General features: G+C 34.0%; 2 protein-coding genes, 2 non-coding genes and 1 pseudogene across 5 annotated transcripts; 4 read left to right on the forward strand and 1 right to left on the reverse strand.

Moving 5' to 3' along the window:
• Window positions 1–212: 212 nt before the first annotated feature.
• On the forward strand, window positions 213–3,769 carry LOC105955110 (PHD finger protein-like protein). 2 transcript variants are annotated; one of them, XM_012978809.2, is made up of 6 exons: window positions 213–445; window positions 549–649; window positions 2,094–2,252; window positions 2,484–2,744; window positions 2,865–3,446; window positions 3,535–3,769. In XM_012978809.2, exons 2-6 carry the CDS (start codon window positions 563–565, stop codon window positions 3,622–3,624), a joined length of 1,179 nt encoding a protein of 392 aa, XP_012834263.2. In that variant the 5' UTR covers window positions 213–445; window positions 549–562; the 3' UTR covers window positions 3,625–3,769. The 2 variants fall into 2 exon arrangements, with proteins under 2 accessions (XP_012834263.2, XP_088673951.1); XM_088817825.1 differs by having other exon boundaries at window positions 558–649.
• Window positions 3,770–4,684: 915 nt separating this feature from the next.
• Window positions 4,685–4,757, forward strand: TRNAA-CGC (transfer RNA alanine (anticodon CGC)). The gene has a single exon. It is a non-coding gene; the product is annotated as a tRNA-Ala (tRNA).
• A 5,082-nt stretch (window positions 4,758–9,839) lies between these two features.
• LOC105955065 (uncharacterized) lies at window positions 9,840–11,390 on the forward strand (annotated as a pseudogene).
• A 2,897-nt stretch (window positions 11,391–14,287) lies between these two features.
• On the forward strand, window positions 14,288–14,360 carry TRNAA-CGC (transfer RNA alanine (anticodon CGC)). The gene has a single exon. It is a non-coding gene; the product is annotated as a tRNA-Ala (tRNA).
• Window positions 14,361–15,622: 1,262 nt separating this feature from the next.
• Window positions 15,623–21,760, reverse strand: LOC105970261 (3-oxoacyl-[acyl-carrier-protein] synthase I, chloroplastic-like). The gene is made up of 8 exons (XM_088817826.1): window positions 21,519–21,760; window positions 21,064–21,419; window positions 20,349–20,780; window positions 17,166–17,339; window positions 16,957–17,070; window positions 16,301–16,402; window positions 16,118–16,184; window positions 15,623–15,913 (listed from the first exon to the last, which is right to left on the reverse strand). The coding sequence occupies exons 1-8, from the start codon at window positions 21,631–21,633 to the stop codon at window positions 15,846–15,848; spliced, it is 1,428 nt and encodes a 475-aa protein (XP_088673952.1). The 5' UTR covers window positions 21,634–21,760; the 3' UTR covers window positions 15,623–15,845.
• Window positions 21,761–23,500: the final 1,740 nt, after the last annotated feature.

Here is a 23,500-nt window from a genome sequence, read left to right on the forward strand (position 1 = left end):
ACTTGACGTGTAAGCATATGCATAATTGAGGGGATGGTTCTAATTATACAAACAAAAGAGGTCTTTTCGTAATTATACCTTACATCAGGGCTCTATGGAGTTTTAGGTTAATTTCATAATCTAATTGGACTCAATTATGGGCAGTTAAGGCCCAACAGTTAAGGCAGATCTGGTCTCCCCGTGTCTCACTTTTCAATAGAGCCCAAAAAATTGGGGCTAAATTTGGCGGGAAAATTTATTTCCAGCCCTAAATTTTCACCCCAAACATATTCATTTCGATTTTTACAAAGAACCCTAAGTTCCCTCGCGCAATTTCAGAACCCCCATCACTCCTTAACTTTATCTCACGATGGCATCTTAACTCCTCCAATTTCACCCCCATCGCGTATTCTCGAAGATAAATTTCATTTTGGCGGGTTCGTTCTCTTTAGGGATCTTTAGAAACGTAAGTTCCTTTTTAATTTTCATATAAGATCAAAGAGAAAAGGTAATTGGCATGTACGAGGAGGATTTCAGTTACCAATTTGATTGAATGTTTTTGTTTAAAGGGTTTGCAGACAATATGGCTGACGTGTTTGACGATGAGGTTGATGCCGAACCCACGATTTCAATTGGGGATTATCTAAAAGCTGTTGAAGAAGAGGAACTGGTGAGTGGGTGCTTACGGATTTTTTCATGAAAAATCAATTATGATTACTCTTTGATGTTTTTTCTTCCCGTTTGTGTAAAATCAATACGTTTGTGTAAATATTTGAGAGTGTAGAATTTCGGAATTTGTTTATTGGGAAGAGTGAAATTTGGGCCTTTTTTACTTCTAGGTACTCAAATTTGAATAGGAGCCGTGCTAAAACATTTCAAGAAAGTGAAAATAAATGATTAGTGTCGAATTTAGAACTTTTGGGTGCAATTGCTTGTCCGAAAATGCAGTTCTAGGGCATGAAAAATAGGAACCATGCTAAAACATTTCAAGACAGTGAAAAGAATTGATTAGTGACTGCAATTTAAGTGTCGAGTTCTAGAATATTTGGTGCAATTGCTCGTTCGAAAATGCAGTTCTAGGGCACGAAGGAGGGGAATCCCGATTCGGTATTCAAATAATTTTAGTTATGCACCAGTTCACTAAGGGTAATTAATGTCCTTGAATTTGGTTTACTGACATCTGAAATGCTAACAACTGTTTCTTGAATAGCGGCTGCAGTAATTGTTGTTGATCTGATGTTACTTACTCTGTCCAATTTATGGTTATTCATGGGTGTTAAATAACGAGGCTATTGGGTATCGTGTTCCCTGGTCAATCAATGTCAGCACAAACTGGATTTAGTTTGGAAGAAAAAAACACAATTAGGAACACCCATAATATTTATTAGCTATCGTAGTTACTGTAGAAGTCGCATTTCGTCATATATGTGTTTGTTTACGTTCCTTGCCATTTTCTGCCAAGAATTTATTGTATTTTTAACTTTCTATATGAAAGTATCTCATGCTTAGGCTCTTAGCTACCTTTTATGGTGGTTAACTTATTGAAGGCTCAAATTCCTTAAATATTCACAGTTTATACATCTAGATGTTCTTGATATAGAAGTTTATTCTCACGAAATAACGAAATCATGAATGCATTAATATAGTACCAAGAAGCTATCCTATTTCTTAAGATTTGTATGTATAGTTTATTTAGTAATGTTTTAATAATTATGAAAGCATGCCATTCATCTTTCAGTTCATTATTGTCCGTACAGACAGTTAATAACGCTTTCATGGTTTCACGTGTGCTCTTGTACACATGAGTTAACGTGCTGCGAGATATTTATATATAGCTCCGTACGGTTGACATGAAGTCAGCAATTTAATTTGTGCAAATATGATATAAGTCAGCACTGAATTCGATCTATATCTATTGTTTTGAATAGTTTATTATCCACTAACCATCTACTCTGTCATCGATACGACATGCTTTACTGAAATGTTACTAGCTGCGTGGAGTTGTTAATCTCGTATTCCGTTAATTCTGCATGCTATTCTCTTCTCCTTTCTCTTTTATGGTGTTTTCACTTGCTGTTTTTTTCTTTTCGTACCCACGTAAATAAATTCTAAAGGAAGCAGATTTGGTCCTGGGAGGTGACGAGGGCAAGGAGTGTACCTATAGCAAAGGATATGTTAAGAGACAGGCAATTTTCTCGTGTTTGACTTGCACACCCGAGGGGAATGCGGGTGTCTGCACAGCCTGTTCTTTGTCTTGCCACGAGGGCCATGAGGTACTTTGTTATATTTTAACTTTGCAAAGATGCATTCGTTTATGCTGCGTAGTACACCGTAGTATATTTCTTTCAATATTCTTTAGGCAAGCATTCATTGTTTGGAGAGGGAAGTATGTTATCTCTATATGCCGTTTGTTCCTTTTATATTTTAATATGGCGAAAGAGTTAAACTACTCGTATCTTTTTTTTTTTTTTGTGATGGTGTTTATTATTTTCTGTTTGAACTAGATTGTGGAACTATGGACGAAAAGAAACTTCAGGTGTGATTGTGGGAATTCGAAATTCGGGGAATTCTTCTGCAAGCTCTCGGCGAGCAAAGACGTAGAGAATTCAGAGAATCTGTACAACCACAATTTCAAAGGTACTTACTGCACCTGCGATCTGCCGTACCCCGATCCTAACGTTGAAGAGCAGGTCGAGATGATTCAGTGCTGCATTTGCGAGGACTGGTTTCACGAGGAGCATATCGGTCTTCAGTCTTCTGACAAGGTCAGTGTCCATAATTTTTTTTTGTCTTGAATTCAATTCGATGTTACATAAACGTACTTATTGTAAGTGATAAATATCGCCAATTTTTTTCTTATGTGAAATATTTATGTTGTCATATAGATTCCAAGAGATGAAGAAGGCGAGCCTCTATACGAGGATTTTATATGCCAAGGGTGTGCAGTCGTTTGTTCTTTTCTAACTTGCTATCCTCAAATCATTTCAGTATCGAACACTTCGGATACTGGAAAGGAAAAGGCTATTTTAGACAATTCACACATGATATCTTCAGGCAAGATGGAGAATGGGAGTTCTTCGAGTTTAACCAATCATGAAGGTGAACTTAAGGTTTGTACTGAAGTTGCGGGCCCAAGTGGAAAGTGTGTTATCGGAGAAGTTATAGGAAATTCGCCAACTGAGTCTGAAGGCGATAAAAAGCCGTTTTTTCTTTCTAAAAACTGGAGAGAAGTTCTATGTAGGTGCGTGAAATGCTCGGAGTTTTACGCACATAAGGGAATTAGCTACTTGCTTGATAAAGAGGATTCGATTGCTGAGTACGAGAGAATGGCGAAGCAGAAAAGAAACGAGAATATGGAGAGGCAAGAGGGCGTTGAGATGAACTTTCTGAATAATTTAGGTCATGTTGAGAAGATGGAGATACTTAGTGGAATTGCTGATATGAAGAATGAACTCTTTTCGTTTCTGGTATGTATGGCTACACTATAATTAAAAAAATGTACGTAATTTTTTCGGGTTTTCACAATATATATTTTTTTATGTTTTACTTTTGTAGGAATCTTCGGACCCTTCGAAGGCTATCACGACTGCAGATGTGCAGCAGGTTTTTGAGAATCTTGCTAAGAAGAGGAAGCGCCCGGAGTAAGTTATCGAGCTATTTATGTTTAAAAAAAAACCGAAATCTGGATAATAGTAATGCTTTTAACTGTGTGTGTGTGTGTGTGTGTGTGTGTGTGTGAAGTTTTGTAAACTCTGGTTTTTGATTATGGATCTTGTGTAATTATTAGTGACCTCTCTCTCTCTCTCTCTCTCTCTCTCTCTCTCTCTCTCTCTCTCTCTCTCTCTCTCTCTCTCTCTCGTGAGGGTATTTATAGGAAAAATTGGGGGGGAAAAAAAATTCAAAAAAAAGTAAATAACGGCCGGTTCACTTGGGCCGGTTCGGGCCGGTTCACTAGCCGTTATTTGCTTTTTTTTTTGAATTTTTTTGATTTTTTTTTTTTTTTTTAAATCCGGGTGAACCGCCGGGCCGGCCCGACGGTTCACCAAATCTAAGAACCGGGCCCGTCCCGGGTAGGACGGGCCGGTTCACGGTTCCGGGCCGGTTCACACGGTCAACGGGCCGGTTCGGGCCGGTTCCGGGCCCAAAACCGGCCCATGGCCGTGTCTACTCGCATGTATCAAATCTCCCTCACCTAGCCAATACTCACATGCACTTGTTAACTACTCCTATCAATTATTATTTGCTACTTCTCCCAAGCTCTCTTCCTAAAAAAAAGACAAAAAAGAAAAAAAGGAAAAGGAAAGCAAAAGGCAAATTTACGACCACCCTTGTCAAATTATGAAAAAACTCCTTATGTTAGGGTAATTATAACTACGTCTCTCAATTATGTATTGTCTTACGAAAACCCCTCTAATTTAGTAGATAAATTTAATACCATAAGTGTGGACATGGAAGACAATAAGTAGTTGAGGGAGGTTGTCGTAAACTTGTAATTATTTAAACAAAATGAGTTTTTTTTTTTATAATTTAACCATATATGATGGGTGGCCTTAATTTGCCTTAAGAAAAATATGAAGAATGGGAAATTGCATAAAAAGATGCCTACAAGAAAGAAATGAAGTCCCGTGAAGAAGCGAAATCTGAAGAAAAAAAATGGAATTTGTTTTATCTTACTTTTACATTTATTATTAATTAATTGTCATCAGGGGGTGTAGCTCATATGGTAGAGCGCTCGCTTCGCATGCGAGAGGCACGGGGTTCGATTCCCCGCACCTCCATTTTTTCGCTTACTTTTACATAACTGCACCTCTTTTTTTTTTTTTTTTTTTTTTTTTTTTTTTTCATATTCGTAAAATTAACAGTACAATATTAACACACATCAGGAACTGTAACAAAACGGATAAACCTCTTTCAGATTCATAATTTTTATAGATGATAAATTTAGAGATGTGCTATTTCTACCTTCAAAATATTTTATTTCACCATCAAGTAAAATATATTTCCTATTTTGCCCATTTCTTGTTCTTTCATCTATATATTTTTATAAATTAATAAACCGTCTACCATTAAATTAATTAAAATATTTATAAAAAAAACTAACCATTTTCTCTCGAATATTGACAAATTTGGTTTAATATAATTTTGTTTTCTAAAAAAAAATTATATAATCTGTACGTCATCTAATATGGAAGTTTGAATATCTTGTAATAAATTATTCATTGCAAAAAAAAAAAAAAAAAACAAATTAAAAATTAAAAAAAAATAAAAAAAAAATAAAATAGAATTAATTTAGAACACATGGGGATTAAACGAATATAAGGAATGGTGGTATATTATAAATCTGAGGGATATTTATGCCATTTTATTTACTTTGGTGGTGAATTGAGATACTTTGGAGGTAGAAATAGCATCACTCTAAATTTAAAATAAAATATAATTTATGTATAAAATATAAATTATAAATATTAAAATACATAGTATAGATAATTAGACCATACAAAAGTCTCAATCATATGCATCTTTTATAATTTTTCTATTTAAATAGTAGACAAAATAATAACATTATTTCGTAGTTATAATATAGGGTAAATTACAATCACCCCCTTGAGGTATGGTCAAATTACAAAAAAACTCCTCTTGTTTGGATAATTACAACCACCCCCTCAACTATAAATCTTTTTACACGTCCACCCTTGCGGTTTCAAATTTCGTGGAAGTTTCGAGATTATATGGATTATTTTCACTTTTGTACCCGTTTTATCCTATTCGAACTCCGCAATCTAAGCAAGATGATCGTAATATGTGTTTTTAAGCTTGTATATATCAGATTGTGGTGCATCAGAAACTGTATTTTTACACAAAACGAGTACAAACTATAGCACATTTCATGAAATTTAGATGATTATGTTGAATTTGACACTATAAGGGTGGAGATGTAAGAAAAAATTATAGCTGAGGGGTAGACGTAATTATCTAAACAAAAGGGGTTTTTTTCATAAATTGATTATACCTCAGGGGTGGTTGTAATTTACCCTATAATATATTGGATGCTCACTCAACAAAACCATAAATTCATTCGAGTAGGTGTTAACTACAAATTTACCGAGTCTGCAAAATTATAATAAAAAAAAAAAGACAAGAAAACTAGGGAATAAATGAATTTATTAATTAAAGAAATGGATTACAATCTCTGGGGATTTCCGTGATTTTTTTTCCTATTCTAAGATCGATTCAAGGGCTTAGAAGTTTTTTTCTTGAATTGAATAAATATGAACATGTCGAATTCAAATATGTTAATTCGAGACGAGGTTGAGGGCTCGATACGTGTTTGTGTGACTCTGCATTTGTATGAATTGAAAGTCTCTTTTTATAAGCTGATGGACTTTTAGACACGCCATTTGATTTATTTAGGCTAAATATGGGCCAAATTAGCTAATTTAAAAGAGAAGAATTTATTACTTATTTTTTTGATTAATCCATTAAACGCATTTTTAAAGCCAAAATATGTTATGGACCTCGATTTGGGAACCAAAGTAATAATTGAATGCCCGCATGGGTGTAGCTCAACTGGTTCCGAAGGTGGTAAGTTGGAGCAAGGTCCTAGGATCGAATCCTGGCAGCCGCAGTGTGGGAATTTCAACTCCAATGAGATTGGTTCCTTGTGGGCACCAGGTCCGGGTCCGCTACCTTAACGGGCCGTTGAGTTACCATGATTTACATTTCTCCATCAATCCTTGTCGGGCCAAGGGATGGGGGCCCTGGGGGCGAGGGATTTCGCCTTTTGGAGCAAGTAATAATTGAATTATTTGGCTATTAATTTGTGATTTATCTCGAAATTAAGTGAACATTAATATAACTATATAAGTTAAGTAAACATTTAAAAAAAAATGGGTCTTAGGATATAGGTTCCTAGTGTCAAAACTTATTTGAACTAAATGACAAGTCTAACTAAACTTTTGTTTCACATTCTTCACAAAATTCATTCCAAAATTGCACATCTACTTACAAATTCGAAATATGTATTAAGTAAATTTCAAATTGCATTTATCATTTTATTTATTATGCATTTAATATTTTCATATTTTCATCAAATATTTTTTATTTTTTTTCTTCAGAAAATCTTTTTGTCTTATTTTCTTTTCTTTCTTCATTTTAGCATTTTATACACTATTATAAAAACCTCTATTTTTTTTTCGTAATTAAAACCCTACAAATCTCCGTCATTAATCTTTACGACAACCCACACCGCCTCTCTCCTCTCTCAATCGCCATATTTTTCTCATCTCTGTTGACGATGCCGGTTATAGAGGAATATCTTGGGCGAGTCGACGGTAAACTCAAACAACCCAACAATTAACAATAATACAGGAAACAATGCAGTCACACAGATGCAAAAACCACAGAATCAAAACCACTATTTAAAACCACATTAAAAAGCTGTATATATACACTATATCCAAAACCCATGTGAAAATTGTTGGTACTCACCACCAACAAAATACATGGAACAAAAACACACACGCACATATGTGAAACGAATAAAAATGAATACCACCCAGACACCACACAACACAAACACACACATGTAAACCAAATAACTAAGAAAACCACCAGGACGTCAACACAACACTAAAAAAAAACATAGTACAATTGTCATACTAAAAAACACTACAACCTTATAATTAAAATCGAACACCACATACTTCCGAATAAACGACATGTTTCAAAGTGTATTACACAAATCTAAACCCCGAGAATGCACATTGAAACCCACACACGCCCACAAAACTAAAAACCGTTTATGCACATTGAAAACCCCACACGCCTAACAAGAATGGATCACTTTTTCCGGAAGCTTTTGGGCCGATTAGTAAAATCGATGTAGTATTCGGCACATATTTACCTTTTTCAACCACCCATAGATATCGTTCGACGACGGTGAAGAGAGAGGAAATAGGGAAGGGGGCTGGGGCGGGGACGGGCGAGTGCTGGGGGGCGGCGCCGGGCGGCGGATGGGGCGGCGTCGGGAGGCGGCTCAGACGGCAGCCGGGGCATCGTCGGGTGGGGTTGGGGCAGCGTCAGTGGGGAGAGAAGAAGAGGCGAATGGAAGGAGATCTGCATCGGTGAATAGAAAAGAAAATAAAAATAAAAAAAAAATCTAGAGAAGAAAAAAAAAAAAAAGAGAAACACGTTATGTTTAAGGGCGAGATTCGTGGAGCGAGATTTGTGGGTGAGATTGAGAATGTGATATATTTATATTCAACCCTAACATACGTTATAATAAGGTAAGGGTATAATTGTGATAATTAATTAATTTTTATTAATAAAAGTTGTTTTGAATTTATCTTAAAAATAAGAAATAAATTTGGGCTCCTTATAATTGGACTTTTGTGATGAGGGGGTTTTGTGAAATAATCCCTTAATTAATAATATTACTCGTAAAACCAATTATCTTGAAATACATGGGATTTCCTTGCAAGACCGCACAAGTCACAACTTCTCTACCTCTTTGGAAAAACACAACCGCCGTTCTTATTCCACTCAGGTTGAATCCCACCACCCCAATTATGCAAGGAACTAATGTCAAATTACGATAAACCCCTTGAGGTAAGATCCAATGACGAAGATCCCGATCACATTTGTGTAATTACGAAAATTCCCCTGACATATATTACGGTCTTACACAACCCCCTACCTTGTTACTTTTAAGTTTAAACCGAATCATTTTTATTTCATGGAATACTCCTCTAAAATGTCATTTTTATCATTAAAAGGTTATTTGAAGTATACTAGTTAAGTAGGGGTTAAATATCTAAAAAAATGTGTAGTTATTTTTAACTATAAAACTATACCGTATTTCTTTATTCTTCAATGAAAACAGAAAATATATATTAAAAAAAAATAAACATATCTTGTAACATTAAGAGTTTTATTTGTTTTGTATTATTTTTGTTTATGTTTTATATATTTTTTTATATAATTAAATCAATTCTACATATTTTGGAAATATTATTGTATTTCTTATTTTAGGTTACTAATATTTTCATAATTTTTTAATAAATTTTGAATAATAATTCAAAATTAAACAAATGAAATGCAAAAAAAGTATATTTTAAATATAAATAAATCGTAAAAAAAAAAAGAAAATAAAAAAAAAAGCAATCCCAATGCGATTAGAGAAATCATCGCTTTTACTTCTTTCTTATGAGGGGTATTAGGGTAATTATCAATATATTATTGTTTTAGTCAAAAGTAACACCGCCGGGGGCGGTGTAAGGCGGCAATGTACCTCAAGGGAGTTTTCGTAATTACGCAAATATGAGGGAATTTTCGTAATTAGACCTTACCTTAGGAAGGATCCTGTAATGTAGTCTCTATTGTTTTTTAAATAACATAAGGGCAATTAATAAATATAAAATATTATTTTAAAAGTTAAATATAAAAAATAATCTAATTAAAAATAAAATAGACCTTAGTTCTATTTCAAACCCAAATCAACTGTAAATTCTACTTTGAGCCCCAAAAAAGGTATTTTTCGTTAGTCACAAACGGTGTAGTGACGGGGGGACCAAAAATGTTACAAATTAGGAAATTCGGGGTGAAATTTGTTCATCTCGGAACACGAGGGACGAAAAGTGTAATTAGCATAAAGTTGAGGGGCCAAAAATGTAATTCGACCAAAAAGGAGTTCTTTCCTTCCTCAATTCAAACAGCCGTGTGATTTATTGTAAGGAAAATAGAATCCAATGAATATCGGAATCCTTGTTTGACAAGAATCCCAAGTATACCTATATATATATACGTGCATACGTTCCTTCAGTTATCATAATCAGATCGACAAATAATTAATTTAATTTATTCTCTCTGTTTCCTTCCTTTGTGCTTTAAACCACCATGGCAAGGCGCGTGAAGAACAAGAACGCAGCTCCGATTCAGATCACTGCCGAGCAAATAATCCGTGAGGCACGCGAACTTCAAGAAGCCGAAATCCGGCCACCGAAGCAGAGAATCACCGACTCGGCTGAGCTTGGAGATTATCGTCTCCGAAAAAGAAAAGAGTTTGAAGATTTAATCCGAAGGGTGCGTTGGAACAAAAGCGTGTGGATCAAGTACGCCAATTGGGAAGAATCGCAAAAGGATTTCGATCGTGCGAGATCCGTGTGGGAGCGAGCGTTGGAGGTGGATTACAGAGACCACACGTTATGGTTGAAGTACGCTTCTTTCGAGATGAAGAACAAGTTCATCGATCACGCACGTAACGTGTGGGACCGAGCAACGGAATTGTTGCCTAGGGTTGACCAACTGTGGTATAAATACATCCACATGGAGTTCATGCTAGGGAATTACGCTGGCGCTAGGCAGATTTACGACCGGTGGATGAATTGGTCTCCCGATCAGGAAACGTGGCTTTCGTATATCAAATTCGAGTTGAGATTTAACGAGATCGAAAGGGCGAGATCGATATTCGAGCGCTTTGTCGATTGTAACCCCAACGTCGGTGCATGGATCAGATTTGTTAAATTCGAGATGAAATACGGAGATATAGCGCGTGCGAGGAATTGCTACGAGAGGGCTGTCGATAATTTCGAAGGTGATTTTGAGGAGGCGAAGGATTTATTTGCGTTGGATCACAAGTTTATTACTTTCGACAAGGGGTTCGAGGATGCTATTTATGTAAAGAGGAGGCTCGAGTACGAGGATGGGTTGAGAAAGAATCCACTTAACTATGATATTTGGTTCGATTACATTCGACTTGTGGAAGAGATCGGTGCGGATAAACAAACGATGGAGGATTTATACGAAAGGGCTATCGCAAATGTACCTCCTTCACAAGAGAAGCGTTATTGGAAGAGGTACATATACTTGTGGATTAATTATGCTTTATACGAAGAGCTCGATGCGCAAGATACGGATCGCACGAGGGATGTGTACACCTTGTGCCTGAAAACTATTCCTCATAAGAAGTTCTCCTTTGCCAAGATTTGGTTGATGGCTGCACAATTCGAAGTTCGTCAGCTAAATATCGATAGGGCACGGAAAATCTTGGGCTCGGCAATTGGAATGGCTCCAAAAGATACGATCTTTACCAAGTACGTTGAGATGGAGCTGCAGCTTGGTAATGTAGAAAGATGCAGGAAGATATACGAAAAGTACTTGGAGTGGGCCCCGAAGAACGTCCGTGCATGGACGAAATTCGCCGAGTTTGAGGATTTCTTGGGAGAAACGGAACGAGCCGAAGCTATTTTAGAGATGATGCCGAAGAAGAAATTACTCAAAAAGAAAAGGTTGCATATAGAGATTGAAGATGATGATCTTCCACAAGAAGAAGAAATGCAGAGAAGAAATTTTCAATTATTGGAAGCTGCATACAAGTGGAAGAAGAACAAGATTGGGATCCAATAGTTTGGTGTTTTTCTTTTTTTTTTTTTTTGTTTTTTTATTTTACAAATTAAAAATTGAAGTTTAGTGTTATCGATTAATTATGGAAGAAGATATTGTATATAACAGATGAATATATTATCAAGAATTTTATTATTAATCGTCATGTGTCTCTTGGCTTATAAATATAAGATTGTGGTTTATCAGAAATTGCATTTTTACACCAAATGACTACAAACTAGAAAACATTCCACGAAATCTAAAAAAATATGTTGAATTTGACACTATAAGGGTGAACATGTAAGAATATTCTTAGTTAATGGGTTAGTTGAAATTACCCAAACATAAATGTTTTTTTTTCTTCATAATTTAATCGGGTCTGCCCGTAATTTACCATTTTTTTTAGTGGGAAACCATTAGGCACTTATGTGCATTAGATTAATTATTTATCTTTTCAACACAATCTAATTTTATTTCATGTCTGAAATACTTATTTTGTTTATGATTTTATCATAAAGAAGCTTCAATTTACTTCCCCACACACATTGTTTTTTTTCTGTTCGAGTATGTGGATTCTAGATGATGGGATCATTTGGCAAGTTTGGGCCGAACTCCCCATATTGAGTTTATTAAAAGAGTAAAAAACAGTTTGTCCCCTGAACTATGATCCATTTTGCGCTTTGCCCCTCAAATAAATTTTTTTTGCACATTTTTACCTAAACTCGAGTTTTTGTTGCACGGTGCCCAAAAAATGGTATATTCCGGCAAAATTCACTGGAAATCTGTGCACGCGCGCCACATGTGAAATTGATAGGGTTAAATTTGTCTATTCACTCGCATCTTGACTAAAAGTTTAATTTTCCCTTTTTCTTTTTCATCTCTCCTTTTCATTTTTCATTTTTTTAATCTGCCAAATCTCTCTCTCTCTCTCTCTAATTCTCAACTACAGAGAATCAATTTTTGTAATTTTTTTTATTCTTGTTTCCGATCCTTGCTTAGCCCAAATTCCTCCTATGCGTCGCCTCCAATTCCCATTTCCCACTCCTCCCGCCGTCGGAATTCCCCTAATCAACTCTACCAAAGCAACCCTGGACCCAACTCCGACAACGAGACCTATCGCCCAAACCCCTGGCCACAACCTCCCACCATTTCGGCGCCGGCAGACGAGGCTAATGGGGATGCGAAGCCGTGGAACTTGTGGCCGGGGAAGGAGCCCGTCAAAACGGCGGCGGCGGAATGAGTAAAATTTGGGGTCTAGATTATTTTGATTGACGAGATGTTTGAAGACACCCTCGGCGGCTGGGCTTCTATAGATACTGCCGAAACAAACGAATAGCACCGATAATGGTTTTGCGGCCATTGATGAAGCCTTTGCAGCGAGATCTCGTAGAAGACAATGATCGAAGACAATTAATTTATGTTCTACTACACTCAATTTTCCCTATTTTGCGTTCACCCTTTTGCCTCTGCCATTTAATCTTCAGCAGACTCGAAACTCGCTTTCTCTCTCGGCCTGAATTTCACTTCAAGGGGCGAGATTGCTTGGGGTGAAAAGAGGGAAATTGGGAGAATATGGCTGATTTTTTGCAGGATTATCCCTGCATAGAATTGATTGAAAATCTTGTTATGGATGGAGATGAGGTTTAATTGCTCCATTCGTTGCTCTCTGTTCTTTTGGCATGGAAATGGGTTTGGGAGGTTAATGGGGTTAATGGGGAAGAAGATGACAATTTTCTTTTTTTCTTTTTTATTATTATTTTTTTTTTTGTTTTTTAATGATTAATTTATATTTAATACATAGAATTTTAGTGAATAGACAAATTTACCCCCGCAAATCACACGTGCATCGCACATGATATAACATTCCGTCCAAAATTGCCCGAAAATTGAGTTTAGGGGGCAACGTGCAACGGACTAACGAGTATAGGTAAACCCGTGTAATTTTTTTTTGTTTGGGGGGCAAAGTGCAAAACGACCATTAGTTTAGGGGGCAAACTGTTTTTTACTCTTATTAAAATAGTATAAGGATAAAATGTATGGGTTGAAAGAGATTTATTGGGTCCATCGACCCAATACACATAAAAAATAGAAGCTGTTAATGAGCTCGCCAACCCATCCGAACATGCCAAAGACAAATCAACGGGGTAGGTGGCGAGCTGAACGAGAGCTATTAGAAGTAAAAGACTCAAAGATAGTTTTCCTAAATAGATAAGGAAAGTATGTAAACTATTATTAGTAATGGGCCAATCAATGTAAATATCGACCTAATAATGGCGAGTTAAATTAAGAAGCCATTAGAAAGATATTCATATATAAAGTCTTGTAATAAGTCCGATTAAAGACACGATTGAATATCAATAAAGAATACTTTATACTCTCTTCCAAACTCTCTCTCTCTCATATATATATATATATTTTCCATTCGTCAAATTCATCTTCTCCGACGAAGAACCGGTGTTCGATGGGTTTTCTGACGGTCAAGGAAGTTGGGCTTGAAAGGAGGTCTTGAGGGTGTAGATCCTACACCTTCACTAGATTAACTGTTCGAATTTTTTGATACAATCATCTGTAATTTTTACGTAATTCATGTTTGTATACGTTGAAAACCTGGAAAAAAATTTATTCCTAGTGTGTTAGATTTCCGAGTATGTGTTTAGATTCCCATATATCATGTGTTAAGATGTAGAGTAAGGTTTGTCAGTACAAGTTCGTTTGAACTAAGTTGATGATTAGCAATTGAGTTGAATTCAAACGAGCTTCAAATACGAATCAAGTTCAACTAACGATATTTCATATAAATATTTGTGTACGTGACAAAACAAATTTAAACAAGTTTGCACTTTCGACACGACTCACTTTAAAATCTACATAACGAAAACATTTTTGGGTAGTAGTTATAATTAAATTCATTATTATAATATTTTCATCAGGGGGTGTAGCTCATATGGTAGAGCGCTCGCTTCGCATGCGAGAGGCACGGGGTTCGATTCCCCGCACCTCCATTTCTTAGCTTACTTTTCATATTTCCACCTGTTTTTTTCTTTTTTTTCTTTTTTTTTTCATACTCGTAAAATTAGCAGTACAATATAAATACATCAAGAACTGTAACAAAATGGATAAACCTCTTTAAGATTCATAATTTTTATAGATAATAAATTTAAAATAAAATATGATTCATTAATATAAATATAAATTCTAAATATTAAATACATAGTATAGATCCTAGTATCCTACACCATCTTCCACCCTACACCATTTCCTATTGTTTACACCTAATTTAGGTGTTTTTAACCTCCCAGCCTAAATCACTAAATCGTCATTACACCTAAAATTATGATGATTTGGTTTTAGTCTCCCATTGCGGTCAAAAACTATATCACCATATTACCAAATCCTATATTTTCATCAAATTTTTTGGTGAAAAAATTTGCACCCTGTCACCATTTTACCATTTTTTCCACAAAATCCTATTTTTCCTATCAAATATAGAAATTAAAATAGAATTTGGTGTAATTAACACCATTTTATAATTAGCATATAAAATTATTATATTAGCTAATTTCATGTGATTACCAATTTATAAACATATTTATAGAAAATATATTAGTGTTAATTAATAAATATGATAATATATAAATATATTAGTATATAAATATATTTATAGAAAATATATTAGTATTTTAATAGAAAATATAATATAAATAATAATAATAATAATAACAATGATAATGATAATAATAATAATAATAATGATAATAATAATAATAATAATAATAATAATAATAATAATAATAATAATAATAATAATAATAATAATAATAATAATAATAATAATAATAATAATAATAATAATAATAATAATAATAATAATAATAATAATAATAATAATTCTAACCCAAACCAACTCTAAATTCTATTTTTAGCCACAAAAAAAGTAATTTTCGTTAGTCATAAACGGTCAACGACGGGTGAACCAACAATGTCACTAATTGGTAAATTTCACTGTTCTTTCCTTCCTCAATTCAAACATCCGTGTGATTTGTTGTAGGAAAATAGAATCCAATTAATATCGATATTTACGTGATTTCGATTTTATATTAAATTTTAATTCAAATAATTAAATAATTTTTTTTTGGTTTTAACAACACGCAATGCGTTTTGTTAAAAGTCCATTTTCATGTAGTGTTGAAAATTGAATGCCCGTGAGAGGCACATGCCATTTTCCATCCAACTTAACTGAAAATAAACGGGGACCAATTCTGTCAAAAAATGGCATGATTAAGGACTAAAATGTTTAGGGACAGTTTTAAAAAAGTACATAAAATATGAGGATGAAAAATGTAATTTTCCCAGACCAAATAAGTTCATACATTAATCAAAATTCCTGAGGCAAATACTTCAAAATTTGTTTGCTTTCAAATTGTGTGATTAACGATTTACTTATCTTAAAAAACTGAAGATGACTCAAATTTTCTGCACAACTCTTTTCAAGGCCTGAATGATGCAAAGACAGCTACAGAATTATGCCCGCCGAAGCCAAATGAGTTAGATATCGCTGCAAAAAATCAGAAAATAGGATTGCCGTGACATTTCTTAATTAAATAGCAAATTAATCCAAGCGACCGTAATAAAACTTCGTAGTTTTCTAATATTTTATAAAAACTCTAAATTATATTTCATTTTCAATGTATTGTAGTTGTGAACCACATAATTCAATACTATATAGGTTAGGCGAAGCTAAAGGAACAAGTTCACCTACCGACATTTACTTGATGTTGTTTCTTCACATTCGGGACAGTATCGATTGTGACATCGGATTCCAAATCCTATGCCCATATAAAAGTCCAAATAAATAAATAAAAATTGAAAAAAAATGTGACATGATAAAAAAAATATTCACAATGAATTGCAAAGAAAAAAAATCAAATTTGTGTTTTTTTACATATTGATTGATTGTTGGGTGTAGCCAACCAGTATTGATTGCTTTAATAGTTGCTATTGCTTCTAATCCACCGGAAGCTCCAAGCCCGTGCCCGATCATTGACTACGGCAGAAAAACGAGAAAATCAATCAAAAAATCTTTTATATCCTTTTATTTTATAAATAAGGGTAAATTACGGCCACCCCTGATGTATGGTCAAATTATAAAAATAAAAAAACATCATGTTTGAGTAATTACAACCAACCCCCTCAACTATGAATCGTCTTACATGTCTACCCTTGCAGTGTCAAATTTAATGGAATCTTCTAGATTATATGGAACACTCTCCAAATTGTACCCGTTTTAGCCTATTCGGGCTCCATATTTTGAAACTAGATGATCATCAGATGTATCTTTTGACTTGTAAATATCATATTGTGGTGCATCACAAACTGTATTTTTGCAGAAAACGAGTACAAACTAGAGAACATTCCACGGAATCTAGAAGACTGTGTTGAATTTGACACCATAAGGGTGAACGAGCAAGAAGACTCATAGTTGAAGGGGGTGGTTGTAAATACTCAAACAAAATGGTTTTTTTTGTAATTTGATCATACCTCGGAGGTGACCGTAATTTACCATATAAATAAATAAATAGGGAATAATAAATATGTCACCTTGGTGGCATTCATTTTGATCTCAGAGGTGTTTTTAAAGACCTTCTTGATGGCATTGACCTCAGCCAAATCTCCAGCAGGTGTTGATGTTGCATGAGCATTTATATAGTTCACCTGTCATTTGTAAAAAGAAAAAATTATAAATATTCCGATTAGTCGGTTTTTACGAATGATGCAAATAAACGAAACAACTGATCTAATAATAAAACCTCTTCAGGGGATACTCTAGAATATTCCAAACCCTTGATTAAGCAAGACGAAACGCCAAGCCCGTCGGAACGAGGATCGGTTATATGATGAGCATCACTATTGACAGCTCCTCCCAAGTACTCTGCAATTATATTGGCTCCTCTTTTACTTGCATGCTCCAAGCTTTCCATAACCTGCAATACTTTTAACTAATTCATTTTTTCGTAAAAAGATATATAATTTTTTTCTTCTTATTACTAATCATATTATATGAAAAAAGTAAATATCATGTCATTTTTATAATTAGCATACACTTTGTATAATCGAAAGTCGGGAAAAATACAGTTTTTGTCGATCAAGTTTGCACCGATTTCATATTTGGACCCTAGTGTTTAGCAAAACACACTTGGGCCCTTATGTTTTAAAAATTCAACACTTATAGTCCTTTCCATCGATTTCCCGCTAAAACTAACGAAATCAAGCGTGTTCCCATCACTGCCTTAACTAACGGACTAACGGTGAACTGACGGAATGACCAAAAGTGTTGAATTATTGGAACATGAGGGGCCAAATGTGTTTTTTGTGAATATGAAGAATGCAAATATAATATAGGTTCAAACTTGAGAGATGAAAACTGTAATTTCCCCTAGAAAGTCAAAGACGAACAATGCATTGCGATAAAGAAAGTGAAATTTATGTTAACGAAAATAAAAAATCTACTCTCCTCTGTTTCAAATGAAGTGTCCATTTGTAGAACTTAATTTACTTACCTCATATTAGCTGTCACTTTAAAATTACAGACCCGTTAATTACCATTGTTGGCACCAAATTTCTGTTAGTGAAGATTGAAGAAATCCGCCATACGTGGAAACTAAAGATTGGCAAAGATTTGTTTTCCATGTTTATTTTGGAATTAATTAGAGTCCTATTCTTGTAATATTTTTATTAGGACTTAGATTTATTTCGATGTATTATATTCTAGTTAGGTATCTTTTGTACTTATCTAGAATGGAAGTAGAAATCGACTAGGATTCTATTACCTAGTTAAATCGATTTCTTAGGGCCCAAGTTAGGTTTAGGGTGGTGATTTCGTGCCTATATAAGGCCCTCAACCTCATATGAGTCCTATGGAGCTTTAATAAGAAAAATCCCAGCATAAAGGCTTTGAAGGGTGCAGCCCGTGCTGCAGCCCTGTCGGCACATCAGGTGTCGCAAGAGAACAGGTTTCTTCTACCAGACCATAAAGAAGATCGGCGTTTCGGGAGAAGTGCTTACAAGATCTCGGGAGAGGTCGATCCGCCGTTTGAAGGAAGTTCAACATTGGAGGAAGTCCAAGAGTACGGATGGAGGAATTGCTTTGATTATCAACAAGTTCGAGTCGTGTGCAAGAACGGCATATTACATAAAGAGAGAGTCTTTAGTGTTTTTATTAAGTCCTATTAATGTACACTTAAATCTGAACTAGTTTTACAAGTCCTCGTGGATGTAAGGTATATTTGTATCCGAACCACATTAAATTCTTGTGTTCTTTATTCTGCTTTTAGTAGGTTTATTACTGTGACAACACAAGAATTCTGTTACCACACCTAATGTCGTTAGCACGTAGTCTGTCTCAACAGATGAGTAGATATTCATAGGCATTTAAAATCAACAACCATTTTATTAATTTTTCACTTATCTCTCTAAATTAGTTCAGAGAGAAATAGTGGAAGCAAAATTAATCAAAAGGGCTTCTAGTTACATTTATTTTCTCCCTAAAATCCACTTATATGTATCAGTTTTTGTTAAAAAAAAAAAAAAAAAACCTAACAAATGTACGTGGATTATAGGGCAAAATGACTAAAATCCCCCGTCCACTAATTGTTGCGCCATTAATCATGTCTCAATAAATTATGAATAATAAGGGCAAAATTGAGAAAATAAATAATAAAGAATGCTTCATTGAATTTTAAAGTGATAGATAATTTAACAAAAAATAATCCAAAACTACTTATTTAGAAACGTAAGTAGTATTAGAGCAACTCCAATATTAAACATCAAAATTGGATTATCAAATACTCATTTGATAATTAAGATAATATTTTAATGGGGTGTACTAAATCACATACTAAAATTTACTAAATTCCACACATAAATTTAAAAAAATTATCTCTCTACTCATATTTTTTCTAACTTCTCTCTAAGATAATTTTATCAAAGTCACCCAAATTCATTAATTTTTTACGTGAATAGTCATAAAAAATGAGTTCAGTTTTATTAATATTTATTCAATTATTAAGCCTTTTTAATTATTCAAATTCATATCGATTCGATTTTTTTTTTCTCAAATTCCAATTTTATTTTAGTTTGGACACGTGGATATTTTTCTCAAATTCGAACTATGAATGCTAGGGATATTTTTAGTGTGTGATTTTGTGAAAAAAATAGGAAAAAAAATGTAAAGAAGAGAATATTTTAGAGAGATAACTATTTTTAGTTTGTGCATGATTTGGTAAAACTAGTGTGGGATTTAGCATTTCAGTATTTTAATATTCATTTACAATTTATCTATTCCAACCATGGTTATCAAAATTAATAATCAATTGGAAGTTTTTTAGTGGTTTTATTTGTAATTGTCACTTGTCATTTTGTGATTGGATGTTTAGGTAGTTATTTTTTTGATAACTCAATTTCCAGGATGTATTTTTACATTCAAAGAGGTAGAATATCAAAATACTTACCCATTTTGATACTCCCATTGGAATAAAAAAAATTAATTTTGGAATATCAAAAAGGTGGTGTATGGATTTGATAATCCATTTAATACTCCCACTGGAGTTGCTCTTGCGCAACTCCAATAGAGTTATTAAATGGGGTATCAAAACCCTTAACTACCATTTTGATAATTCAAGTTAGAAATTTTCCATTCCAATGGAGTTATCAAATGAGTTTCTATTTTGATATTTTAAATTTTGGGATGTAAAAATACATCCGGAAGAAATAATACCAATTGAAAGTTACACAACTTAACCACCAAAATAACCAATTAGAAAATGACATGTGTTAATTAAAATATATAATCACATTATTTATTTTTAATTAGCAACTATTTGATAACTATGGTTGGAGAAAATAAATTTATTTAGGTATCAAACTAAAATATAAAATATTAAATAAATATTTGATAATTCATTTTGATATTTATGGGTTGGAGTTGCTCTTACCAGTACACCAGCGCCTTCGCCCATAACAAAACCGTCACGATTTTTGTCCCACGGCCTACTAGCCTTATCCGGTTCACCGTTTCTCTGAGACAACGCTCTGCAAGCTATAAATCCTCCGACCACAGCTGGGACGATGGCCGCCTCGGCCCCACCAGCGACCATGACATCAGCGTCGCCTTTTCGGATATGATTTGCGGCCGCAAAGAAGCAGTTATTTGCGGTAGCACATGCGGTCCCGATTGAGTAAGCGGGACCCATGAAGCCCGTATCGATAGCGAGTACCGCAGACCCCATGTTGGTGATTATGTAAGGGACGAAAAACGGACTTAGTTTTTTGTAACCGCTCGTAATTAACGCTTCCATTGCCTTGCTGAAAGTCGTCGCTCCTCCTAACCCCGATCCAACCAACACTCCCATTCTCATCTTATCCATCTGCCCAAATTTTAACAAAATTAATATGTAATTTATTTTTTATATATTTGTTCGATTTTGTGTAGTTAGAACTACACAAAATCGAACATTATCATCGAATGCTTATATTAAGTGATAATATTTTGTATTTCGCAATTAGGATCACCATACTCGTTTCTTGTTGCAAATCTTGAATTAGTGACACAACTATAGCGATAGATATTTCGTATTTCGTAATTAGTACTAATATACGAATACTCGTTTTAGATACTCGATTGAGACGTCCTTAAAAAAAATTGCTCACATTTTCAAGGACTTGTTTGCCAAGGCTAGCATCATCGAGGGCTCTCTTGCCGGCAACCAAGCAATATCTCCAGGTGTCATCAAGTCGACGATCGTTTTTCCCATCTATGTATCCGTCGGAAGAGAAATTACGGATTTGCCCCGCGAACCGAACGGAATATTCCGAAGCATCAAATCTATCTATTGGAGTGATTCCGCTCACTCCGTCAAGGAGTTTATTGTAATATGTGTCAATGTCGCTTCCGAAAACCGAAACAAGGCCCATTCCGGTTATGACAACTCTTTTCTTCGGATCCGTTTCTCTCTTCGGAGCAGAAACTGTTGGAGAAGCCATCGCTTTAACTTTTCGGAATTTTGCTGCTTATCAAAATTACGTAACTAAATTTATCGATCGGATTAATATCAAGCATTTTAAAAAGAGTGTTACGTTGGACAAAATTATTGATATATATGTACCTGAAAATGGAATGAACCCCTTAGACTCAAAACGAAAGAGCGAAGCCCCGTTTTTTGATTTTTTACTCTTATTGAAGATCAAACCGGGTGAAGATGCACACGCGAAGCTAGCCATTTTTTCGAACCCTAAAACGAGATGGATGACTCTCCTTCAAAGGGGTAATTTGGTAAATTAACCCGAACGGAATTAAGAAACGAACTTTTGTACGAAATCGAACAAGTTATAAGCAAGAGTTTGAAATAAACTAATTTGTGTGCAACTTGCTATTTGTATAAAAAAAAAAAAAAAAACAATTCATTGCTAAAGAAAAGATGACTAGACAATAGACATTAATGCATGTTTATTGTTACTTAGTATTAAAATATTGAATTAATTTCGTAGCCAGAATATGGAATACTATAGGCTTCGCTGTTGTTATTAAATATTCAACTACTTCTAATTACATTTATTTTTCAGTTGCAAGAGGAATGAAGAGTCTAATTATGATATAGTCACTGCCTAACTTTTAGGGCGAATTTACATAAGAAACTTTTAATTGGGATATCGTAATTTTTTGTCTGGCAGATATATCCACTTTATTCAAAATTTATTTAGTAATAAGGAAAACTCTTTCATATATACTAAAATTATTCTTAACTCCTTCAAACCCCAATTCAACTCCAATTTCATGATTTTAGCTCTAACTTAGCCACAATTAATCAATTTTGACCGTCACCGCCCGTCAAAATTTTCAGGAAAAAAAAAAATCAACGACGGAGACCGGCCTCGGAAAAAAATTGAAAAATAAAAGGTCAACACCGGACACCGGCGGTCAACGCCGACGACTAGCCGGAAAAAAAAGTTCAGAAACAACATTTTCTGATTTAAAAAAGAAAGTGAAAATGGTGGTGAATGTGATATATTTGTTAAATCTGGGTCAATGTGCAATATTGATAAAGTTAGAGTTCAATGGATGCAAGTGATTTAAACTATATTATAAGGGTATTTTAGAAAAAAATACACGGGATGAATTTAAATTTTGATTTTCTTTTTCTTTTTTTTTTTTTTATTTATAATTTCATAGATTACAATAAATTGTCTTTTTAAAGTAAATGTAATTAATCTTTCCATAGTCTTCTTAATTACTACTAAGATAGGTTTGGCATTATGGCTCCACAAGCTTGCAAAGATTATAAGGGCAATTGATTTCCCGCATAATGCATATTTATTATTAATACATTTAAACATCTATAATTAATAGAGTCGTAATTGACAAAATTATATTAATTTAGCAAAATATTAAATTATCAAACTAATAATTTATTCATTTTTTCTTAGTTGGAATCGAAAGAAAATATTATTTAAACAATCGAGTTATTAATTTAATGAGGTTCTACTGTAGATGCTTAGCTTTGATTTTTGTTGTTAGGATAAGGTTTACTTAGATCCTACTCACAAGATAGCTTAACAGTAGTTAACGTTGTAAACTTTATAACACATAAATGAATTAATCTCATTTTGCAGAATTAAATTGTCGCTTCAAATTGTTTTAAAAAAGTCGAGGAGGCATTTTCATCATTTTCGCTTTTCACAAAGATTAAGAAATTCAATAAATGTAGTTTGATTTTAGGAAAATCACATAAAAAATGACTAAAACAACCTTTATCATTTAATGATTTATAAGAGATAATTAATGTTTAGAGATGCATTAATAAGGTTAAAACAGTAAAAATGCATTTAATGTAGTATTGGAAATATAAAGTGAGATAATATGGAACAAAAATAATTTAAAAAAGAGACAGTTATTGTGAAACAAATGGAGTATGTTATATCGCAAGCATTTATGAAAGTTTATTTTTCTAATCCGACTGGCCGAATAGAGACGATACACCAACACTAGGGGTGGTAATTGGAAAGGAATTTCCAATTTTCGCCAAATCCAATTTGATTTTTTATTTTTATTTTGGAACAATATATTTCATTCCAATTCCAAAAACTCGGT

Source organism: Erythranthe guttata, chromosome 5 (assembly GCF_056151865.1).
Source record: "Erythranthe guttata isolate IM_541 chromosome 5, IM_541, whole genome shotgun sequence".
Taxonomy (NCBI): domain Eukaryota; kingdom Viridiplantae; phylum Streptophyta; class Magnoliopsida; order Lamiales; family Phrymaceae; genus Erythranthe; species Erythranthe guttata.

Coding starts and splice junctions, on each gene's coding strand:
- LOC105970261 (XM_088817826.1), bottom strand. CDS start 21,633: ATGGCTAGCTTCGCGTGTGCATCTTCACCCGGTTTGATCTTCAATAAG. Junction 17,340..20,348: donor GCGAAGGCGCTGGTGTACTG/GTAAGAGCAACT, acceptor AAAGTATTGCAG/GTTATGGAAAGCTTGGAGCA. Junction 16,185..16,300: donor ACCCAACAATCAATCAATAT/GTAAAAAAACAC, acceptor ATATGGGCATAG/GATTTGGAATCCGATGTCAC.
- LOC105955110 (XM_012978809.2), top strand. CDS start 563: ATGGCTGACGTGTTTGACGATGAGGTTGATGCCGAACCCACGATTTCA. Junction 650..2,093: donor CTGTTGAAGAAGAGGAACTG/GTGAGTGGGTGC, acceptor TAAATTCTAAAG/GAAGCAGATTTGGTCCTGGG. Junction 2,745..2,864: donor GTCTTCAGTCTTCTGACAAG/GTCAGTGTCCAT, acceptor GTTGTCATATAG/ATTCCAAGAGATGAAGAAGG.